Source organism: Mirounga angustirostris, unplaced genomic scaffold (genome assembly GCF_029215605.1).
Source record: "Mirounga angustirostris isolate CCGP_5_RB_7025 unplaced genomic scaffold, mMirAng1.0.hap1 SCAF_16, whole genome shotgun sequence".
Classification (NCBI taxonomy): domain Eukaryota; kingdom Metazoa; phylum Chordata; class Mammalia; order Carnivora; family Phocidae; genus Mirounga; species Mirounga angustirostris.
In genome coordinates this window covers 4,712,461-4,732,260 of record NW_026991724.1, presented here as the reverse complement: position 1 = coordinate 4,732,260, position 19,800 = coordinate 4,712,461, and the positions used below count along the sequence as shown (strand labels likewise).

At 60.7% G+C, this 19,800-nt stretch overlaps 1 protein-coding gene across 2 annotated transcripts; it reads left to right on the top strand.

Annotated features, from left to right (window-relative positions):
• The first annotated feature begins 3,919 nt into the window (after positions 1-3,919).
• On the top strand, positions 3,920-16,749 carry OSGIN1 (oxidative stress induced growth inhibitor 1). Of its 2 annotated transcripts, none has more exons than XM_045890662.3 (6): positions 3,920-3,998; positions 9,563-9,667; positions 11,295-11,431; positions 12,282-12,473; positions 12,733-12,824; positions 15,450-16,749. In XM_045890662.3, the coding sequence occupies exons 2-6, from the start codon at positions 9,601-9,603 to the stop codon at positions 16,396-16,398; spliced, it is 1,437 nt and encodes a 478-aa protein (XP_045746618.1). In that variant the 5' UTR covers positions 3,920-3,998; positions 9,563-9,600; the 3' UTR covers positions 16,399-16,749. The 2 variants fall into 2 exon arrangements, with proteins under 2 accessions (XP_045746618.1, XP_045746619.1); XM_045890663.3 differs by lacking the exon at positions 3,920-3,998 and adding an exon at positions 5,972-6,104.
• Positions 16,750-19,800: the final 3,051 nt, after the last annotated feature.

Here is a 19,800-nt window from a genome sequence, read left to right as displayed (position 1 = left end):
GCCATCTGAGACTCCCTGGCCTTGAGCATTGGCCTCGCTTCCTCTCTTTGCCCAGTCCTGATCGGTTCCAGCCCCCGGGCCCCTGCAGCGGGTGGGCATCACCCCAGTTTCCAGGCTGCCCCTCCTGCTTCTATCATCCCGAGCTTCCTCCCACGTCGCCTCTGGCTCCCGACCTGCTCTTTCCAAAGGCTGCAGAGTATTTCTGTCTGGGCCTTCGCCACCACTCGCTGACCCGCGGTCAGCAGCGGCCACGGAGGTCACTCGCAGCCTCTGCTGGTAATATCAGCGCCGTCGGGGGGGAGAGGGGGGTCTCCCAGTTTAGCGGAGCTGTTTCCCACGTGGGGTTGCCCCGGGACTGGACTGGCTCACGGGATGGTGGTGCAGATGCATGACACGATGTGCCAAGGGGGCGAATGTCAAGTTCTCCACTGAGGTCAAAAGTCAGTGGCATAGGGGCACCTGGGTGGCTCAGTTGGTTAAGCGACTGCCTTCGGCTCAGGTCATGGTCCTGGAGTCCCGGGATCGAGTCCCGCATCGGGCTCCCTGCTCGGCGGGGAGTCTGCTTCTCCCTCTGACCCTCCTCCCTCTCGTGCTCTCTGTCTCTCATTCTCTCTCTCTCAAATAAATAAAATCTTAAAAAAAAAATGATTAAAAAAAAGTCAGTGGCATAGAACTGAGTTGGGGAAACCGAGTCACGGTAAATGAGCAAGGTGACATCGGGGTGCATCCAATGGTTGAGTCGGTGGTGCTTTGGGGCTCCGGCGAGACCCCCACCGGGGTCACCAGCCAGTCCCTGCCGTCCTGGTGGTCCGGCTCCTCTGAAGATGTGTTTCCCTTGTAGACCTCATGACTCTTGCAGAACTGCACAAGGAATGTGGCTTACAAAGGTCAGGCCGCGGGCTGGGAGGGACACTCGCGTGCTGGGCCCTCCACGGGCCAGGTGGTTTCCGTCTGTGTTGATTCAGCTCATCTCCCAACAGCCGCAAAGACAGAGGCTTCCAGCCCCGCTGCACAAGCAAATTGCTGGTAAAACTCCCCGGGGCCAGCCGCACCCCAGCCCAGCAGGTCAGAATCGCTGGGACGGGGGCCTCGGTGTCAGGGTAGCTTTAAATTCTCACCAGGCGATTGCCGTGAGTGGCGGGGCTGAGAAGGCTCTCGGCCATCTGCCGCGCGCACACACAAGGCAGGGGAAGCTCAGAGGGGTTAAGGCACGTGCCCTAAGTCCCACAGCTGAAGGTGATGGGGCAGAGTCCCTGTTGGCCTGACTCCTGGGCCGGGCCCCCGTCCACCCTGACTGTAGGGCAGGCATGTTCACTCTCCTGCCATAACTGTCCCCCTAGTTTTTGAGGAGAGGAGGAGTGAATCAGGAAGCAGACAGTGTGGCTGCGGGATGGGGCTGAGCCCCCCCACCAGACTTGCCCTCTGTGCAGACTCTCCTCTGGGGGCCGACCCCACGCTCTGCTTGTGGCTCCTGACCTCCCCGGTCTCTCTGTGGGGTGGGTGGGGGGGGGCAGGCCTCCTCCAGCTTTGACCTCATTTCCCACAGGGCTCTATGGCAACTCCCTGGGTCATGAACCCAGGCTGGGCCAGGCCCTGGCAGCTCACACCCCTGTCCTGGGGCCATCTGCCACCAGACACACTTAAATCTCAGTCCCCTCCACCACTTCATGGGGAAGAGTGGCCTTGGGCAAGCCCCCCCCCCCCCGGCTTCTTCATCTGTCAACTCAACATGTTATTGAAAATATTTGCCTGCCCCCTGGTTGTGGAGAGTCGAGGAGATAAGGTGGTGACAAAGTTTTGTAAATGGTGAAGGCAAATATTAGCTCTGGTGTCATGTGCCGGAAGGGCCTGGTCTCGTCGCGCCAGGGCACCTGGTCACAGTCCCACCGTACTGCTGGCCGTGATTCGGGGCCATGTTTACCAGGGCCTCAGCTTCCTCACCTGTAGAATGGGAGAACAGTAGCCCGTGCAGCCTTTCCTCACCGGACCAAACGCACCAAATCCCCAAAACGCCTTTTCAGTGTGGGCACCTCAGACCAAGGGCGACCATGGTGGTAGGTAGGCCTTTCTGGAGAGTTCTTGAGGCTGTGCATGCCTTTTTGCTCCAGGCAGGAAGGAGACTTTGTTCCTTCGCTAGTTCACTGTCTGCCTTTTCCCAGGAAGTGTCCAGACTCGGCAGTCCCAGCCCTGAGTTCAAGCCCCAGTTCTGTTGCTCATGCTGTGTGACCTCAGGCTCAAGACTGGCCTCTCTGAGCTTCAGCTGTGTGTGAAGAATATTCCGTCTACAGCCTGAAGGTGCCCAGCAAGTGGCAATGCTATGGGAATGGCCACCAGGGAGAAGGGAGGAGGAGGGGGCCAGGAGCAGCCCCTGGGAATAGTCCTAGGATTTTGTAGGGAGCAAGAAATGGTAGTTCTGATATGGGGGCACAGGGGATGCTTTCACCTGAGGCTACCCTATCCTCCCTTCCACTGGTTCCCCAGCTCCCAAGCACATGCAGGGGGCTGCTGTGTCTGAGCTCCTCCTTAGTGCTGGGCCCCTCCCTCAGCGGCACCACCTTGCAAGTCCGGTGCCCTGATGGGGAAACTGAGGCTGAGAAGGGCAACACCCCTCCCAGGGCACACTGCCCAGCTGTTTGCAGTGAATGCTCCAGATGCCCAACCAGTGCGGTTTCCCAGGGACTTCCGCTGCTGAATCCAGGGATGTCACAGTTGGCAGGAGCAGCTGGAGCCCACGTCCAGGAGAAGGCGAATGAAAGCCCCATGTGTAAATTTTCCAGTCACCACATTAAATACGTTAAAAAAAAAAAAAAGGTGAAATTAATTTTAATAATACCCCTTATTTAACCCAAGATGTCCAAGATATTTTCACTTTGTCACGTAATCCACATAAACGTTATTAATGAGACGTTTTACCTTCCCTTTTTTATACTAACTGTTCAAAATTTAGTGTATTTTACACTTACCGCTGGGTTTGCCAAATACAGGCTGCTCAGGTAACTGAATTTCAGATAAACAATGAAAAAAGAATTTTTTTTTTAGTGTAAGTGTATCCTAAATGTTGCGTGGGACATATTTACACTCAAACCTCTTTTTTTTTTTTTTAAAGATTTTATTTATTTATTTATTTATTTGAGACAGAATGAGAGACAGAGAGCATGAGAGGGAGGAGGGTCAGAGGGAGAAGCAGACTCCCCGCCGAGCAGGGAGCCCGATGCGGGACTCGATCCCGGGACTCTGGGATCATGACCTGAGCCGAAGGCAGTCGCTTAACCAACTGAGCCACCCAGACGCCCTCAAACCTCTTTCTTATCTGAAACTCAGTGGCCTGTGAGCCTGTAATGCTATTTGCTACATCTTGCAACCCTAGTTTCGGCACCTCTGGATCCAGAGGCTTACCGGCCACCTGAACTGGGAGTGGAGAAGAGGACAGGCAGGTGTGGAGGGATCAGGGCCCCCAGGAGAGTCCGAGAGAGCCAGTCACCCCGAGACAACTTGCCTTGCTCCTTCCCTCCCCATGGCCCCGCCTAACCATCATCCCTTTGTTGCCCGTGACATTATCTGTCTTTGTCTTGGTTGAACTTTTGGGAAGCAACTCAACACATTCTATTTCCCACAATCTCCTGGCAGAAAATCAGGCGACAGGGAAGAAAGTCCACATCTCACCCACAATTCTCTGTATCAGCAAATTTTCCAAATCCGGAAAAGGAGTCAGAGCCAGCGGGGGCGGCGGGGCAGGTCGGGAGGAAGGATGGGCCAGACCCAAAGATGGGGGACCCGGGAGCCCACCTCTTTCCCAGGCCTTCCTCTCTGGACCCCAAGCCTCAGCCTCGTCCCACGGGGGCTGAGACGCTGCAGGTGGGAGTCTCTGACTCGGGGTTGTCTCTCTCTGCCTCAGTTTACACATCCAAACACGCTGGGAAGTTGCAGTCCAGAGCCCTGGGATGGGGAAGTGGACACAGCCAGGCGGCTGCCGGGGAGAGATGCAGCCCGCACAAGAGGTACGTCAGAGGGGAGCTGCCCTCCCCCGGCTGGGGCGGTCCCTGGGCTCCTGGCGTGTGGGGGTGCACATTCCGAGTGTCCGGGAATGCTGGAACAGAGGCCCAGAGAGGTGGGCCACAGCTGAGGTCACACAGCATGTCTGCAAGGGGCTAGAACGAGCTGGGGAGCCGGGGCCCAGAGCAGTGGGCTTCCCGCTGCCCCTGCCATAGTCCATGCACTGTGTCACACGTGTCCCCGAGGACGAGAGCGGAGGCAGGAGGGAGGTGCTCCCTCACACCTGGCCTGGTGCAGCCCCCTTCCCGGGCTCGTGTCCCCTAATCTCCTCCCTAAGCCCAGGGTCTCCCTTCTAAGCCCTACTCTCTATGCTGCCCCCCAATCCCTCGGTTCCCCCACCCCCAGCCTCCAGCCCTTCCCAGCGCCAGCCAGCTCACCTCTCTCCCCCTGCCCACCTCAGCTCTCCCCTCACTCTGTCTCTGTCTGTCTCTCTCTCTCTGCTGGTCCCAGCAGAACTCTGCATCCTCAGAGGTATCTTTCCTTGGTGGGATGCCAAAGCCTGTGCCTAAAAGAGCCCCTGCCCTCCCCGTCTCGTCCCCCCTCCCACTTCCCTGTGCATATTTTGTGCTGTGCACATTTCAGCCCCATCCCCCGTGGCCACCAGACCCAGGAGGGACCACACGAACTATAAGGGGCACGGAAGCATTCCATAATCAAGACCCACAGTGTTGTGTTCCTGTGATATTTTTAAAAATCAAGAGTAATGCCAAAAATCCGGGATGAAGAAAAGAGCAAAGTTTTAAATAAAGACAGCATGAGTATTCTGAGTTTTCCTCATGCATCAGGCTCCAGTATGGCTCAGCACGGCACTGTTACAGATCCTGTTTGGTTCTGAAAATTTAATATTTTAATATTTAATCTCCACTTTTTGCATTACTTTTGACTTTTTAGAAAAGCTTATTTATTTATTTCTAAGTAATCTCTACACCCAACACAGGGCTCGAACTCACAACCCCAAGATCAAGACTCACACGCTCCCCATACTGAACCAACCAGGCCCCTAATTCGGATTTTCAAAAAAATTTTGCACTAAAACATGATTGTCTTCATCACTGAGTGTTTTGGGTACCCCCTTGAGCCTTGCGTGCAAGGTGAGTGCCTTCCTTGCCTCCCACAGGCCCCCCAACTACAGGGAAGTCCCCAGACAGGAAAGGATGACGAGGTTAACCATCACATCAGTGCTGGAAATCACAGCTGATGTGCACTGAGCCCCAAGGGCTAAATACCGTTCCAACTCTACCCCTTCCTTCCTGAGCACCTACTATGTGCTGAGCACCATTCTAGATTCGTGGTAAAGCAGACACGGAAACACTTCCCTGCCCACGCAGAACCCACATCCTGGTCTGGAGAGAGAGACAATGAAATAATAAGTAAGGATCAGCAAAATGTGAGGTGTGCAGAGAAGAAATAACCGAGAAAGGAAGACAGGAACCGGGGAGCCGGCTTCACGTTTCAGGCGTGGGAGCCAAGAATGGCAGCACCTAACCACCACACCCACCCCGGGAGGGACAGCCTGCTTGTTGGCCCCATTTTTCAGATGGGAAAACTGAGGCAGCTTGCCCAGGAAGTGGCGGAGCCAGTCTCACCCTGGGCAGGCTGATGCCCGAGGGCTTTATAGTGGGTGGGACGAGTAGGAGCGGAGAAGGGGGCGACACCGAGTGCAACCAGGGTGCCTTTCGCCCCTTCAAGGGCCACCTCCCTAGGACAAAAGGCCGGGTTGGCTGGGTCGGGGGGGCCCTTGGGTCCTCTGCTTACCGACCCGGAGAGGGGGAGTCGCCTGGCACCCCCCTCCCCCCCCCCCCCCCCCCGCGGCGGGGCCCCCTTAAGGCCCTGGGTCTCGTGCAAGTTCATTCATCCAGGGGCCCCTGCTGACTCACGCTTATGAAAGTGCTTTTCCCGGCCCCGCCCCCGCCCGCCTCCTCCCGGCCCGTGAAATACCCCGGCCTCCGCGCCGCGCACAGCCTCCTCCGTGCCCGCGGGAGACGGCCGCCCGCCCCGCGGGGGCTCCGACAGCGGCCCCGACAGCGGCCGTCGCGGCGCGCGCCGGTCCGGTGAGTGGCCTGAGCAGGGCGGGGGGGCCCGGCCGGACGCCCTCCCCGCCGCCCCGGCCACGTGCCCCGCGCCGGGCAGGAAAGGGAGGTGTGGCCGCCGGCCGGGCGCTCCGCTCGTCCCCTCGGGCTGAGCGCGGGGTGCTGGGCTCGGGGCTGGGGGGAGGCTCCGGGGGGAGGGGGCGCACCCGGTGGGCCCCGAGGCTGCGGGCAGCCTCCACTCGTGTGCACGGACCCTCTCACCCTCCGCAGCCTCAGCCTCCTGTCCCTTTCTTGGCACCCCGTCCCCACGCTCTTTTCCGCGCAGGGGCCTCGCCCACCTTCTGACGGTACGGCCCGCAGGACTTGCGCCCGGGGGCATCGTCTGGGACGTTCCTGGGCGAGACGCCCTCCCTCCCCCCCGCGTCTCTCCCTCCCCCGCAGGGATGAGCACGCTCTCCGAGGTGGGGGGGCGTGGGGGGGGTCTCAAAGTCAAGTGGGCAAAGGGCCCACCAGCGGGGCCCAGTAAATGCAGCCATTCGGGTGTCCTGGAGGCTCAGAGCACTTTTAAGCTCTAGTAACCCTAGAAGGAAGGGTGCTACAAACTTCAAGGAATCCTGTCGTTTAATGCTGCCAACATTCCCATTTCTTCTATGCTTAGTTGCTTCTGGGAATGACAGTCTCTTCCAGGAGCTGTTTGCGCTTGGCACTTGCTGTCTTCAGCCAGGAGGAACTTGAACAAAAAGCTAACATTAAAAGCTGGCCATTCTAACACCACATAACTAAAACGCATAAATGAAAATGAAAATAGTTTGAGACCGTCCACTGTCCGTTGGCAGTGGGTGCATTGTTCCAAGGTAATGAGGGCTCTCAGCTGCTCGGGGACCTCGGGACGCTGCACAGGAAATGACCTCGGGGTGGTGACCTCATGTATGTGGCATCTAGAAGCTTCTGGGAGAGAGCACTGAACTTGGAGCCCAAAAGCCCTGATGGTAAATGGGTTCCTCCACCTCCTGGGAAGCAGGATAAGAGGCGAAGCAAGGGCTCCTAGGGGTGCCTCTCACACTGGGGAGTGGGGGGACCAGCAAAGGGAGAAGAGAGGTGAAGGGCATGGCCCAGAGTGGGCATGCTCATTTTGGGGGGCCATGGGGAGTCCAGGTGGACTCAGACCTTGGGGGCATGGCCTCACCTCCCTGAGCCTCAGTCTTCACATCAGTGAAGTGGGTTGCCATGAGAATTAAAGTTGTAAGGCATAGGGAGCTCTCAGCAAGGACATCGCATGGGTCCCCATTGCTGTTCTTCCTGGGGATAGTAGAGAGGAGGGGTGGGGCCCTGGGGCTGTTTGGAGGTTCCAGGAGAGCATGCTGGGGGAAATGCAGCTCCCCCAGTGCCCCGCGGGGAGTGAGAAACTGCTCCCTCCCCACCGGGAACGTGGGCCCGTGGCCTCCCTCCCCGTCTGCAGTGGGGACAGAGCAGAGGGTGAGCAAGGACAGCTGGGCATGCTGCACTCTCGGCCTGGCTGCGAACGGCCTTTGGCAGAAGCTGTCACGCCCTGTCACTCGGCACTCTGGAGCCCGGCTCAATGACCTCAGCTGCCCTATCTGTAATATGGGAGTGAGTGGAAGAGTGTGCAGTTAAATAAGGATGACATGAGTTAATGGGTATAAAGTGTTCAGGACACGCTTGGCACCTACTCAGCTCTGCACAGCCATGCACGAACGTTACCATTTTTGCTGCTGGTAGTGTTAATGCTGGTGCCACTCCCAAATCCTGTCCCCGGGCAGGCAGCGCCACCCCTGCAGGGAACCCGCTGTGGAGAAGGCGGCGCAGTCCCCAGTGCCACCTTTGATCTTTTGGGGCCCCGGGGCTCACCCACACAGGAGGAGGAGACTGTTGCCCTGGGCCCCCGGGACCCAGCCGAGGCAGGGAGGGCTGTTCCCAGCATGAGGGAGTCCCTGACATGCTACCTGACGTGACACTTCCCGCCATGGGTCCTTCGCCTCTGAGCCTCCCTTTCCTCACCTACCAGCAGCGGTGACACGGCTCACGTCCCAGGGTCGCCGGACCCAGGGCTGTCACTTAGGTGCGAGCCCCTCACACACTGTAAGGTGCGGGGAGAAGGTCTGTCGTCATCCCTGGGAGAGCAACACCGGGTCTTCTCACGGGCCCTTCGGTGGCGGGGGGCGGGGAAAGGGTGGTGCTGTTCCTTGTCCACCTGCTCGGGACCTGCCTGGGGGCAGATGATGGTGTTTCTGTCGCTCTGCACGCATCAGAGGTCATGTTCTGGCCTCCGTCATGTTTGGTCACTGGTCAAGATTTTTTCCTATAAGTGTGAATTAGTTACCCACTTTTCCAAAGCAGAGAATGCACATCAAAATCCAGATTTCCACCTTCTCCGGGGCCCCCATCCCTGGCTGTTCTGGGACACGTGACCGCTCGCTCACTTTTTTTTTTTTTTTTAAATCGCTCACTCACTCCTTGCACGTGTGTGTGACCCTGGGCTGAGCCCCGGGTCTCCCTGGGGCAGGCCAGTAGCATGCAGGAAAAGCCTCGGCACCAGTTTCAAAACCACCTTCGTGACACCGAGCAACTGTGCGCCCCCTCTGGGCTCCAGATGATGCGTGTGTGAAGTGGGATCATAACTCACAGTGCTTTCTGCGTGGGGCAGCATGAGGAGCTAGGTCCGTGCTAAGGGCCACATGCTCCTCACACGCTCATGGGGATGTTGCCCTGTGGCCTTCAGGACGGCGGGGTGTGGGCAGTGGGTGAGGTTGGAGGCCCCGTTAGGTGGGTTTGGGGGATGCAGAGCAGGTGGGTCTGGACCCTCCGCCGGCACCTGCAGCCCCAAGAACTGGGTGTAGGTCCCTATGAGTGATGCGATGTGGGCCTGTGGCCAGCAGGGGGCGCTGGTGTCCCAGAGACAAGCAAGCTTACAGGCATTTTCCCCAAACCTCTGTCTTCCAAAGTTTCAAGTCCACCTGTTCCAACTGAGCTCCTGGAACAGGCAATGGGCTCCAGTCCTTGCCCAGTGACACATTTGCCCCGGCCAGTGTTTCATGGCCATTAATTACCTCCCTGTGTCCCCCAGCCCGATGGGGTAGAGACTATTATTCCCATTTTATAGATGAGGAACCTGACCCAGAGAGGTCCAGGAACGGGCCCGTGGTCACCAGTTAGGAAGCACCTTGCAGCGGTCATGAAAGGGCTAGGCGGGGCTTGCCCCCACGTGCGGCAGAGGATGGGGAGAGTGGGGTGAGGCTCAGGGCTGGAGGAGGGGACCCTGCCTCGTGGGGTGGGAGGGGAGGCGGTTTGTTTGGAATGGAACAGGTGTGAGGAGGAGAGAAGGAACAGGGGAGTGGCATCCCGATAAGCCTCAGCAAGGACCTTGGACTTGACCCTAAGGGCCACCGGACGATACCCCGTAGCTGGGAAGGGAGTGCCTGACACCCCAGGCTCATGGCCCTCCCACCCCTTGCCCCCAGGTCAGCTGCCAGCCGCGAGCCCCCCACCAGCCACAGCCATGAGCAACTGGAGGAAGGACCACCTCGGCGCCAGCAGCGTGGAGCCCCTCCCGGTCGTCATCATCGGTGAGTGTGTCCAGGGGGAGGGGCCGCACTGAGCCCCTGGGGTGGAAGGCCAGGAGCCAGGCGGGCCCAGGCCAGGCCTTTCTCTACAAAAGTTGTCTTTAAAACTGGCCACTGAGCATTCAGGACGGGCCTGGTGCTGTGCCTTGTGGTTTATAAAATGTCATTCCCTGTGCTCCATCCAGGAACCCACGAAGCCAGAGCAGAACGGTCCACTGAGGCCGCCCAGCGAGGGCGAGGGGGGCCTGGTCCTAAGCCTGCAACGGTCCCTGTGCTTACCCTGTGCCTGGCACTCCGCTAGGGGCCCACGTGAGGGGGACACTGCTGAAGCATGTGGTTCCTGTCCTTGGGTCTGCAAAACAGGGGACAGACAGCCCCTCCCCTATGCAGTGGCCATTTCTGTAAATCAGAAACCGCTGAACGTCAGTGATGGCATATGGTTTGGCCTAAGGGGACTCCACACATGGGTAATATTCTGCACAGCACAAGATAAGAAGGCAGGGGGCGGGGAGACTCAGATAAGAGAAGTAACGTCACGAGGGTCAATGCCCAAGAAGTACCGCAGATGAGCAGTGTGACTCATTCGGGCTTGGGGACTGGAGGCCCCACAGGGGGCTTTGCACCCCTCCTTACCCCCCCGCCAAGCTCGCCCCCCAGAGCACAGGTATCTATCCTGTAAGATCTTTCTTCTCTGTCTGAGCACTCACATAGCTCTGGGAGGACAGGACGAGTTCTTAGTGATCTTAGCATCTGTCGTGTTGCTGTGTGACCACAAGCAAGTTACTTAACCTCTCTGAGCCCCAGTTTCCTCAAGTATGAAAGGGGGAAAAGGGTAGCCTGCACCTCACTAACGTTATCGGGAGGGTACAGTGGTCTAATGCACGTCAGGGCTTCACGTGGGGCCTGGCCCAGCAGGAGCATGTGCCACGTCTTACTATGTTGTTATTAAAATCCCTTGAAGCATAATAGGCACTCCGTAAACACCTGTGGTTATCACGTGTACCTCGCTGTTGTTAAAGTAGCACCCGGTGTGGCTCAGTCGGTTAGGTGACTGCCTTCGGCTCTGGTCGTGATCCTGGAGTCCCGGGATCGAGTCCCGCATCGGGCTCCCTGCTCGGCGGGGAGTCTGCTTCTCCCTCTGACCCTCCCCCCTCTCATGCTCTCTGTCTCTCATTCTCTCTCAAATAAATAAATAAAATCTTAAAAAAAAATAAAATAAAATAAAGTAGCACCCAGTAGGCTCTCAGCAGTCGTTCCTTAGTTCCTATGATTAGGCACAGCGCCTGGCGCGTGCTAAGGACTTACTGTTGTATTTTTTTTTTAAGATTTTTATTAATTTATTGAGAGAGAGAGTGATAGAGAGCATGAGAGAGGGGAGGGTCAGAGGGAGAAGCAGACTCCCCGCCGAGCAGGGAGCCCGATGCAGGACTCGATCCCGGGACTCCAGGATCATGACCTGAGCCGAAGGCAGTCGCTTAACCGACTGAGCCACCCAGGCGCCCCTTACTGTTGTATTTTAATGAATAAAGAGCAAATCAATGAACCAGCCAGGTCACGACCAAAGCCCTCGGAGCTGGTGGTCTGCTGCACCTATTGGGCCCTGCCCTCTGACCCCACCCTCTCTCCCCAGGCAATGGTCCCTCGGGCATCTGCCTGTCCTACCTGCTGTCGGGCTACACCCCCTACGTGAAACCGGACGTCGCCCACCCACACCCGCTGCTGCAGAGAAAACTCACTGAGGCCCCGGGGGTCTCCGTCCTGGACCAGGTGGGCCAGAGCTCTGGGCACGGCGCAGGGGACACAGCCACCCTGGGGAAGCAGGGCAAAAAGAAGAAGACGCGTTTGTTAGACGCAAGACCCAACGAGGAACGGGAGTGGCCGCACAGTCAGGCCAGGAAATTGTGAGAGAGGAACCAGGGCTGCCTTTTGAGACCTGCCGATACCGCACCTGCTTGTCCCACGTCCCCGAGACCGGTGGGTCTAAACCTGCTCTCCCGGGCACACTTGGCAATATCTGGAGACAACATCAGTTGTCACAGCTAGAGCTGGGGCGGTCCAGGCTCACAGGGTCGCGGCCAGGGAGGCCACTTAACCCCCTACAGCGCAAGGGACAGAGCCCCCCACAAAGTGTGAGCCGGCCCAAACGTCAGCAGTACCAAAGTCGAGAAATCCTGCCCGAATACTTCGGTTCACTACCCCCTGCCCAAGAGGGCTCACCAATCCTCCATCCATGCCCCTTGCCTTCGAGAAGGCCACCCATTGTCCACCCACCCCCAACTTGCAACATCATCCGTCCTCCTAGCTCCTTCCCCCGCCCCCAAGTTGGCTGATGAGGAAGGAAGCTGGCATTTGGTCTGGATCAGCATTTCTCAGAATGCCTTCTACAGGACGTTAGTTCCTCAGAGAAAATGTTCCTACTTCAGTAAGTCTGAGAGATACCAGGTCTGGCAAAATTAAACAGGTAAATTCAGCTGCGGGACTTGTCAGAGCCTTTAAGATGTTGATGTGCATTATCTCTGTGAGGCAGCATTTTCCAAGCTTATCTGACCGCCGTGATGTTAGGGTGCCCCTCTGGATGGCCCCTCCAGTGCCCCTCTGACCTATGCACCACCTCCAGGACCTGGATTACCTGTCTGAAGGCCTCGAAGGCCGGTGCCAAAGCCCTGTGGCCCTGCTCTTTGATGCCCTCCTGCGCCCAGACACAGACTTTGGGGGAAACATGGAGTCCGTTCTCACCTGGAAGCACCAGAAGGAGCGAGCCATCCCCCACATGGTCCTAGGCCGGAACCTGCCCGGGGGAGCCTGGCATGTGAGTGGGGGCTGGGAGAGGATGAGAGGGGCTCTGGGCCGAATCTACCCGAGGTCTTGGAGAGACTCCCTCCCGAGGGTTAGGGCTCTTCCATTTCCGGCCTTTCCCTATTCCTTCCCCCTCCTGCTCTCCTAACCCCTCCTCTCCCTCCCTCTCTACCCTTTCTGCACCCACCCCAGCTAAGGCCTCCCATGCCCTTCCTCCCTACCGGGCTGGGGGCTCGGAGAGGCCGGGACCAAAGGACTCCTTTTACACACAGTCCATTGAAGGCTCCATGGTGACCCTTAGCCAAGGCCAGTGGATGGGGCTCCCGGACCTGCAGGTGAAGGAGTGGATGTGCAGGAGGCGAAGGTGAGGCCGCTCTGGAGAGCCCGGGGGGGGGCAGGGGTGACCGGGGCCCACCCCCACATTGAGCCCAGGAGCCAAAGGTATAGGGGCTCTGAGGCTCCCCAACTGCCCCCCTTCTTACTCCAGGACGGGAAACTGAGGCTTGGATGGGGAGAGGACTTGCCCGGGGCCACAGGGGGCTAGGCTCACCCCAGGACTCCCTGCGAGTGCTCCTTCCACCTGATGCACAACACCCCTTCCCCCACCCCCAACATGGCCCGTGGGAGCATCCCAGCTTCTAAGGAGGGCGTGGCAGCTGGCCCTGCCCTGTGCCTCTGGCCTCCCTCCTGCCCTTCCCACCGCTCAAGCCTGGCCTGGAATCATCTCTTTACTCCAAGGTCAGCTAATAGGATGCACTTCCTTTTTAAAAAATGCTCTTGCAGTAGAAACAGAACCACACAGAGAAAAGGAGACAACTCAGCCGAACGCCACGCCTCTCTACCTGTTGCTCTCCCATTTGGGGGTGTTTCCCCATCTTGTTTCCTGCCCCATCAGGACCACACGACAGCTGTCTGACTGCCTCGGGGAACAGTTCAGTCACTGACCAAATGAATTCCAGCCCCCGCTCGTCCTGGGGAACCCTGCCCAGTGCTCTGGGGGGGCACATAGGGGATTGCCACTTGCGTGGTGGCTGGCCTTGTGTGACACCCTGCTCCCTCCAACCCCCGGGGGCCATGACAGGGGCCTGTCGTCCCCGCCCAGCAACTCCGTTTCACCAAGACCGTGTGTCCCTGTGGATTTGGTAGGAAGATATCCAGGCTGGTGGAGTGATGTGTTAGCAGAGAGACAGGAACCGCACTTTTAATTGGGGACATACCCTTTTATATCCTACTTGTAAATTTAATATTATGGCATAAGGACCTCAGGTGGGGGAGACAGTGTTTGCAACCGTCCTTTTACAAGGCTGCATAATACTCCCGATCGAGCAGCTCTCCGCGGTCTGTTCCCGGACGCGGGGCCACGCCCCCTGCGCCCCCCCCACCCCCCCCCGGGCGCTGCCAGGGCTCCGGAGCCCCGCCCAGTCCTGGGGCTTCGCTTCTTTCCAAGCCGCCCTTAGAAGGAACCTTGTATGTAACATCTTAGGACCGTTCTCTGGAAAGGTTTTTACTCAGAGAAGGGAAGTGACAAACTCACGGACACAGCCCGCAGAGTTCCAGTTCCAGAAGCAGACTGACGAGCTGGGCTGCGTGGCGTGGCCTTGGGGGATGCGGTGTGAGTTGGTGCTGCCGTTGGTCCTGCTGGCTGTCACGGAGGATCCTCCATCTTTTTTAATTTGAGAGAGAGAGGGGCGCCTGGGTGGCTCAGATGGTTAAGCGTCTGCCTTCGGCTCAGGTCATGTTCCCAGGGTCCTGGGATCGAGTCCCACATCGGGCTCCCTGCTCCTTGGGAGCCTGCTTCTCCCTCTGCCTCTCTCTCTCTGTCTCTCATGAATAAATAAATAAAATCTTTAAAAATAATAATAATAATTTGAGAGAGAGAGAGCACGAGAGGGGGGAGGAGCAGAGTGGGGAGAGGGACAAGCACATGAGGCTCGATCTCAGGATCCTGACGTCAGAACCTGAGCCAAAACCAAGAGTCAGACCCTCAACCAACTGCGCCACCCAGGCGCCCCATGTAGGATCCTCCTTAAGCACGTGTCCGCAGTTGGGAGAAAATAACCCACTGAGGTCACACGGGTAGAGGGAGGAGCTAAGAGCTTGCCCAGGCCTGTAGCTCAGCCCCCTGGCGACACGGGCCGTGCGGTCATTGCCCTGGGAGGGGTGGCAATGAAAGCGAAAGCAGGAGGAATGACACTGATAATAAAGTAGTCTCTGCCGTCGCGGTGTGTGCGGGGGACTCTGCCAAGTGCTCGGCATGGGTTATTTTTAAATTAATGTGTTTTATTGAAATACAGCCTGCCTATGGAAGAGCGCACCGCTCCAGCGCATGCAGGTGGCTGGGATGTCTCAGAGCTCACATCTGCACTGCAGCTGCCCAGAATCAGAGCTAGATCCCCTGGCCCCAGGAGCCCTCCTCACAGCCGCCCCCACCCAGCCCCCCACCCGGGGGAGCCACTCCTTCACCTCGAACTCCATGCATCAGCTTTACCTGTTTCTGAACTCGATACGAATGGGATCCTAGCATCTTTCCATAGATTAGGATTTAGTCCTGGGCGGTAGGACGGGTGGCTGACTCTCACCTGCCACTCACTACCTGGCAGGTTCCATTTCACACCACCACCGTCTGATCCTCTCAACAAGCACAGGAAATAGTTACGTCACCGCCATCATCCCCGTCGCACAAATGAGGAAGCTGAGGCACAGAGCGTTTCAGGCACATAGCTCCCCGGCAGCAGAGCCAGGATTTGAACCCAGGCCACCACACCCTCACCCCCACCCTGAGGAGGCCCCCGAATCAGCTCCGTTTTACACACGAGGAGCTGGAGGCTCCGAGGGGTAAACCGAGTCCCACGGCAGGGGGAGGCAGAGCCACAGTCCAGCCCCAGGGCCCGCTGCCGCCGGCCTGGTCACCCCTGTCGCACCTGATCACCCCCACACCCCAGTCTGCTCTCTGACGCCCTCCCCCCTCCCCCGACCTCCTTCCCTTCAGAGGTCTTCGCAACAGCCGGGCCACGGCTGGGGACATCGCTCACTACTACAGGGACTACGTGACCAAGAAGGGCCTGGGCCACAACTTCGTGTCCGGCGCCGTGGTCACGGCCGTGGAGTGGGGGACGCCCGAGTCCAGCAGCTCCGGGGTCCGGCACCCCGGCCCCCTCTTCCAGGTGAGCGGCTTCCTGACCACCGAGGACCAGAGCCGGCCGCCCTTCTCCCTGTGCGCCCGCAACGTGGTCCTGGCCACGGGCACGTCGGACAGCCCGGCCCGGCTGGGCATCCCCGGGGAGGCCCTGCCCTTCGTCCACTACAAGCTCTCGGCCCTGGAGGCGGCCACGCGGGCGGGCACGGTGAGCCCGGCCTCGGACCCCGTCCTCATCGTGGGCGCGGGGCTGTCGGCCGCCGACGCGGTCCTCTACGCCCGCCACTACAGCATCCCCGTGATCCACGCCTTCCGCCGGCCCGTGCACGACCCCGGCCTGGTCTTCAACCAGCTGCCCAAGATGCTGTACCCCGAGTACCACAAGGTGCACCAGATGATGCGGGAGCAGTCCATCCTGTCGCCCAGCCCCTACGAGGGCTACCGCAGCCTCCCCGAGCACCAGTTGCTGCTCCTCAAGGAGGACCGCCAGGCCGTGTTCCAGGACCCCAAGGGCCTCCAGAAGGTCTTCGGCGTGGCCCTGGTGCTGGTGCTCATCGGCTCCCACCCCGACCTCTCCTTCCTCCCCGGGGCAGGTGCGAACCTGGCCATGGACCCCGAGCAGCCCCTGAGCGCCAAAAGGAACCCCATCGATGTGGACCCTTTCACTTACCAGAGCACCCACCAGGAGGGTCTGTACGCTGTGGGGCCGCTGGTGGGGGACAATTTTGTGCGGTTCGTGCAGGGTGGGGCCCTGGCGGTGGCCAGCTCCCTGCTGAGGAAGGAGGCCCGGCAGCCGCCCTAGCACCTGGCCTGGCCTCCTCGCACCCAGGCCCTAAAGAGGAGGGGAGATTCCTACAGCCCCGCTGGACACCCCAGTGAGGGAAGGGGGCCTCTCCTGGCAGGAGACAGGAGGGGCCGTGAGCCCGTGCAACAGGCCTCTCTGATGAAGAGGAGTGGGGAACCCAGGCTGCCTGGGCTGGGGCTGGTGCCCAGAGTGGGAACAGAGGCTGCAGGCCAGGGTGGGCTGTGATTTGGGGTGAAAGTTGCTGGTATGAATTGCGGTCACCCGGGCCAGCTGAGCACTGAGCCAAGAGGACTCCAGGCCCTGCTCCTTCCAGAATCACGTCCTAATTAAACCCAGTGCCTGCCTCCACTCATGTGTCTGAGGATTCTGTGGGTGGGGAGGGGGCTGGGTGCCTCGGGCGGAGGGGGGCGGAGCACAGGGCCATGTGGCAGGTGGGATGGTGCGGCAAGAAGGGGCACAGCTGTGTTAGGAAAGTGAGGGGGGGGAATGGTAGGCTGGGGAGGCTTTCACAGCCCCTGCCCACCCCTCCAGCCTAGTCCCTGCCCCTCTCCCACGCTCCCTCCCAGCCACGCTCTCTCTTTTCAGGCCCTCATGCTCCCCCTCCTTGCACCTGCCACAGGGCCTTTGCAGGGGCTGGTCTCCTGCCCAGCCCTTCCACTCTCTCAACCTAAGGATCACGAGCCCCTCTGTAGCCACCAGGGCAATCCCCTGTTCGCGGCCCAAGTTTCGTGGCAGTTCAGTATTAATGGTTCGTGTATCTGTGGAATCCCTCCAGTATCTGCTCCCTTGGATCTAGGTTCCGGGAGGCAAGGACACCCCCCCCACCCCCACCGGCCCCATTAGTGCGACCCAGCGCCTAGCCCGGGCCTTAACTCGTCCTTTGGACAGATGGTTGATGGGTGGATGGGGTGTGAGGGGAAGAGGGCGCTCTGCTGTGGAGGGGGGGTTCGAGGGGGCACGCAGGCCCGCGGGAGTGGGGGGTGCCCAGCGCGTGGGCACCGGTCCCCGGAGCTGCAGCCAGCAGAGGGCGCTCCGGGCTCGCCGGACACCTGCGCTCCGGCCCTTGCGTCGGCGCCACGGGGGGGGGGGAACCTTCGGGAGGGGGCAGCGGGAGACTTTCGGGGGCGGCCCCCGGGAGCCCCCGGCTGCGCAGCCGGACGCCCACCGACCCCGCGCCTCCTGGGCAGCCCCCTCCGTGGCCGGGGCTGGGGTCCAGCCCGCAGCACCGCGCGCCCCCCGCGGTTAGCCCTCCCGCCCGCGGCCGGGGCCGGGGGCGGGGGGGCGGGGGACACGAGGCACGTGGCCCGGGGTCCGGGCGGAGCGCCCCCCCCCCCGGCGCCGGCCCGTCCCCGCGGTGGCCGCGGCCGCGGGGCAGAGGGAGGGAGGGCGGGGCGGCGCGGGCGGCGGCGGCGGCGGCGGGGAGGGGTCGCGCGGGGGCGGGCCGCGGGCCGGGCGGGGGTCGGCGGGCTTCCGGGCGGCGGCGGCGGGCGCGGCGCGATGTGCGAGCGGGCGGCGCGCCTGTGCAGGGCCGGCGCGCACAGGCTGCTCCGGGAGCCGCCGCCGCAGGGCCGGGCGCTGGGCGGGCTGCTGCGCTGGGTGGGCGCCAGGATGGGCGAGCCCCGGGCGCCGCTGGCCCCCGACGTCCCCGACGCCCCCGCTGCGGACCCCGGCCCCGGCCCGGGGCCCGGCTCGCCGCGCGGGGGCACCGCCGTCATCCTGGACGTGAGTACGCGCCGGCCGGGACCCCGAGCCCCCTCCTCCCACCCGGGCCCTCCCGACGCCGCCCTCCTGCGCCCCCGCCGGGCCCCGCGAGGGCCCCTCCTCCCCGGGCGGGGGACCCCCGGCCCTTTCCGCTCTGCGTCCCAGAGCGCGACCCCAGCCCCTCCGGGTCCCGGCCGGTCTCCATCCCAGTCTAGCCTCGTCCCTGGACCAGGACGGTCCTCCTCCTCCCGGCCCCTCCCTCCATGTCTCGGGATCCCCACCTTCTCGGAGCCGGGACCCCGGAGCCCTTCGACCTGGCCACAGCCCCCCTACTTTTATGCTGGCTGAACCCTTACCCTTTCCCCAGCCCTGCACCTCAGCCTTTACCCTCATCCCTGTCGGGACGAGAGCCCCTGCCGCCTCCAGCCCCCTCCTGCTCTCCATCCCAGATCCCTGCCTGCATCGCTGCTCTTCTGAGACCCCCTTCCCTTCCAGCCTCTGGCTCTGGGGCCCCTTTTCTCATCCTGGCCATTGACCCTGAGCCCATGTATTCTCATCCCCAAAGCCCCCTTCCACCCCAGGCTCCAGCTCTTTGAAAATGAAGCCCCCTCCCCACCTGTGGCTTCCCCTCTTCTTTCAGGAGAGCCTGGACCCCTCTGGGCTCCCTGCCCCCACCCCACCCCCACTCCACTAGGAGCCCCGTCTGTCCTCCACTCCTTCCATACCCTCTACTCAAACCACCCCCCCCATCCCCTCTGGGATCCAAACCACCCACCTCTGGGAAGCCCACCTCACCCTCCCACCCACTCCCCAGGAGTGGGAGGAAGATTCTGCAGGATGGACTGCTGGGGGTGGGAGACTCGCTCTGTGGAGTGAGGGAGAGGCGGCGGGGGCTCTATCCTGGGCACCACCCCCACCTCCTAACGGCATAGCCGTGGGTTGTGCGTGTCCCAGTGAAGGTCCTGTGCCGGGTGGGTCTTGGGGAGAGTTGTGTCTGTGTGTTTGAGTGTTGGGGGGGAGCATGGATTTCCTCGCCCCTTCCCTTCCTCTCTGCTGGAACCCACCGTTGGCTCTGTGCAGAGCGGGCTGGGCAGGGCAGGGGGCGCTGTGCTGTGGGTGCTTGTGGCTGCCCGTGGACAGACAGACAGACACACACACACACACACACACACCCAGATCCTCTCTCAAGACCCCAGCACAGTCCATGTGGGAAAGCCCTGGGCCCACCCTTGCAGGGAAGCCCTGTCTAGACCCTTCCTGTTTCTAACAGGACGGGTAGTGGGCTCCAGGGTCCTTCTCAGGCTGGCGCGTGTGGGCTCCGAGCCTCCATTTCTTCATCTGGGAGACGGAGTGATGGGGGCGGGGGGAGCCGACGCCTGCAGCCACATCACGAGGTCTGCCTCGGTTGCTTGTTTGGCGTGGCCATCGCGGACCCCTGAGGGTGGGGACCCCTGGTCTCCGGGAACTTTGCAGTCAGAGTCAGAAGCGGGGGTGTGGAGGGGCCCAGGGTGGGGCTTTGGGGAGGGCCCGGGTGCTCTGGTCTTTGCTCCCCCTTCTGCCCCAGCCACAGTGGCTCCTGCCCAAGTACCCCAGACGAGGGTTTCGGCTGCAGAAAGGGGGTGATGCCTGAGAAGCCCTTCCTGAGCTGCAGCTTCAATTTGTCACAGTCTCAGGTGCTTGGGGGCGGGGACATCTATT

Excerpts from the sequence above, each read along its gene's own strand:
- OSGIN1 (XM_045890662.3), top strand. The coding sequence starts at position 9,601 with ATGAGCAACTGGAGGAAGGACCACCTCGGCGCCAGCAGCGTGGAGCCC. Across the intron at positions 9,668-11,294 it reads CCTCCCGGTCGTCATCATCG|GCAATGGTCCCTCGGGCATC; the intron begins GTGAGTGTGTCC and ends CTCTCTCCCCAG. Across the intron at positions 12,825-15,449 it reads TGGATGTGCAGGAGGCGAAG|AGGTCTTCGCAACAGCCGGG; the intron begins GTGAGGCCGCTC and ends CCTTCCCTTCAG.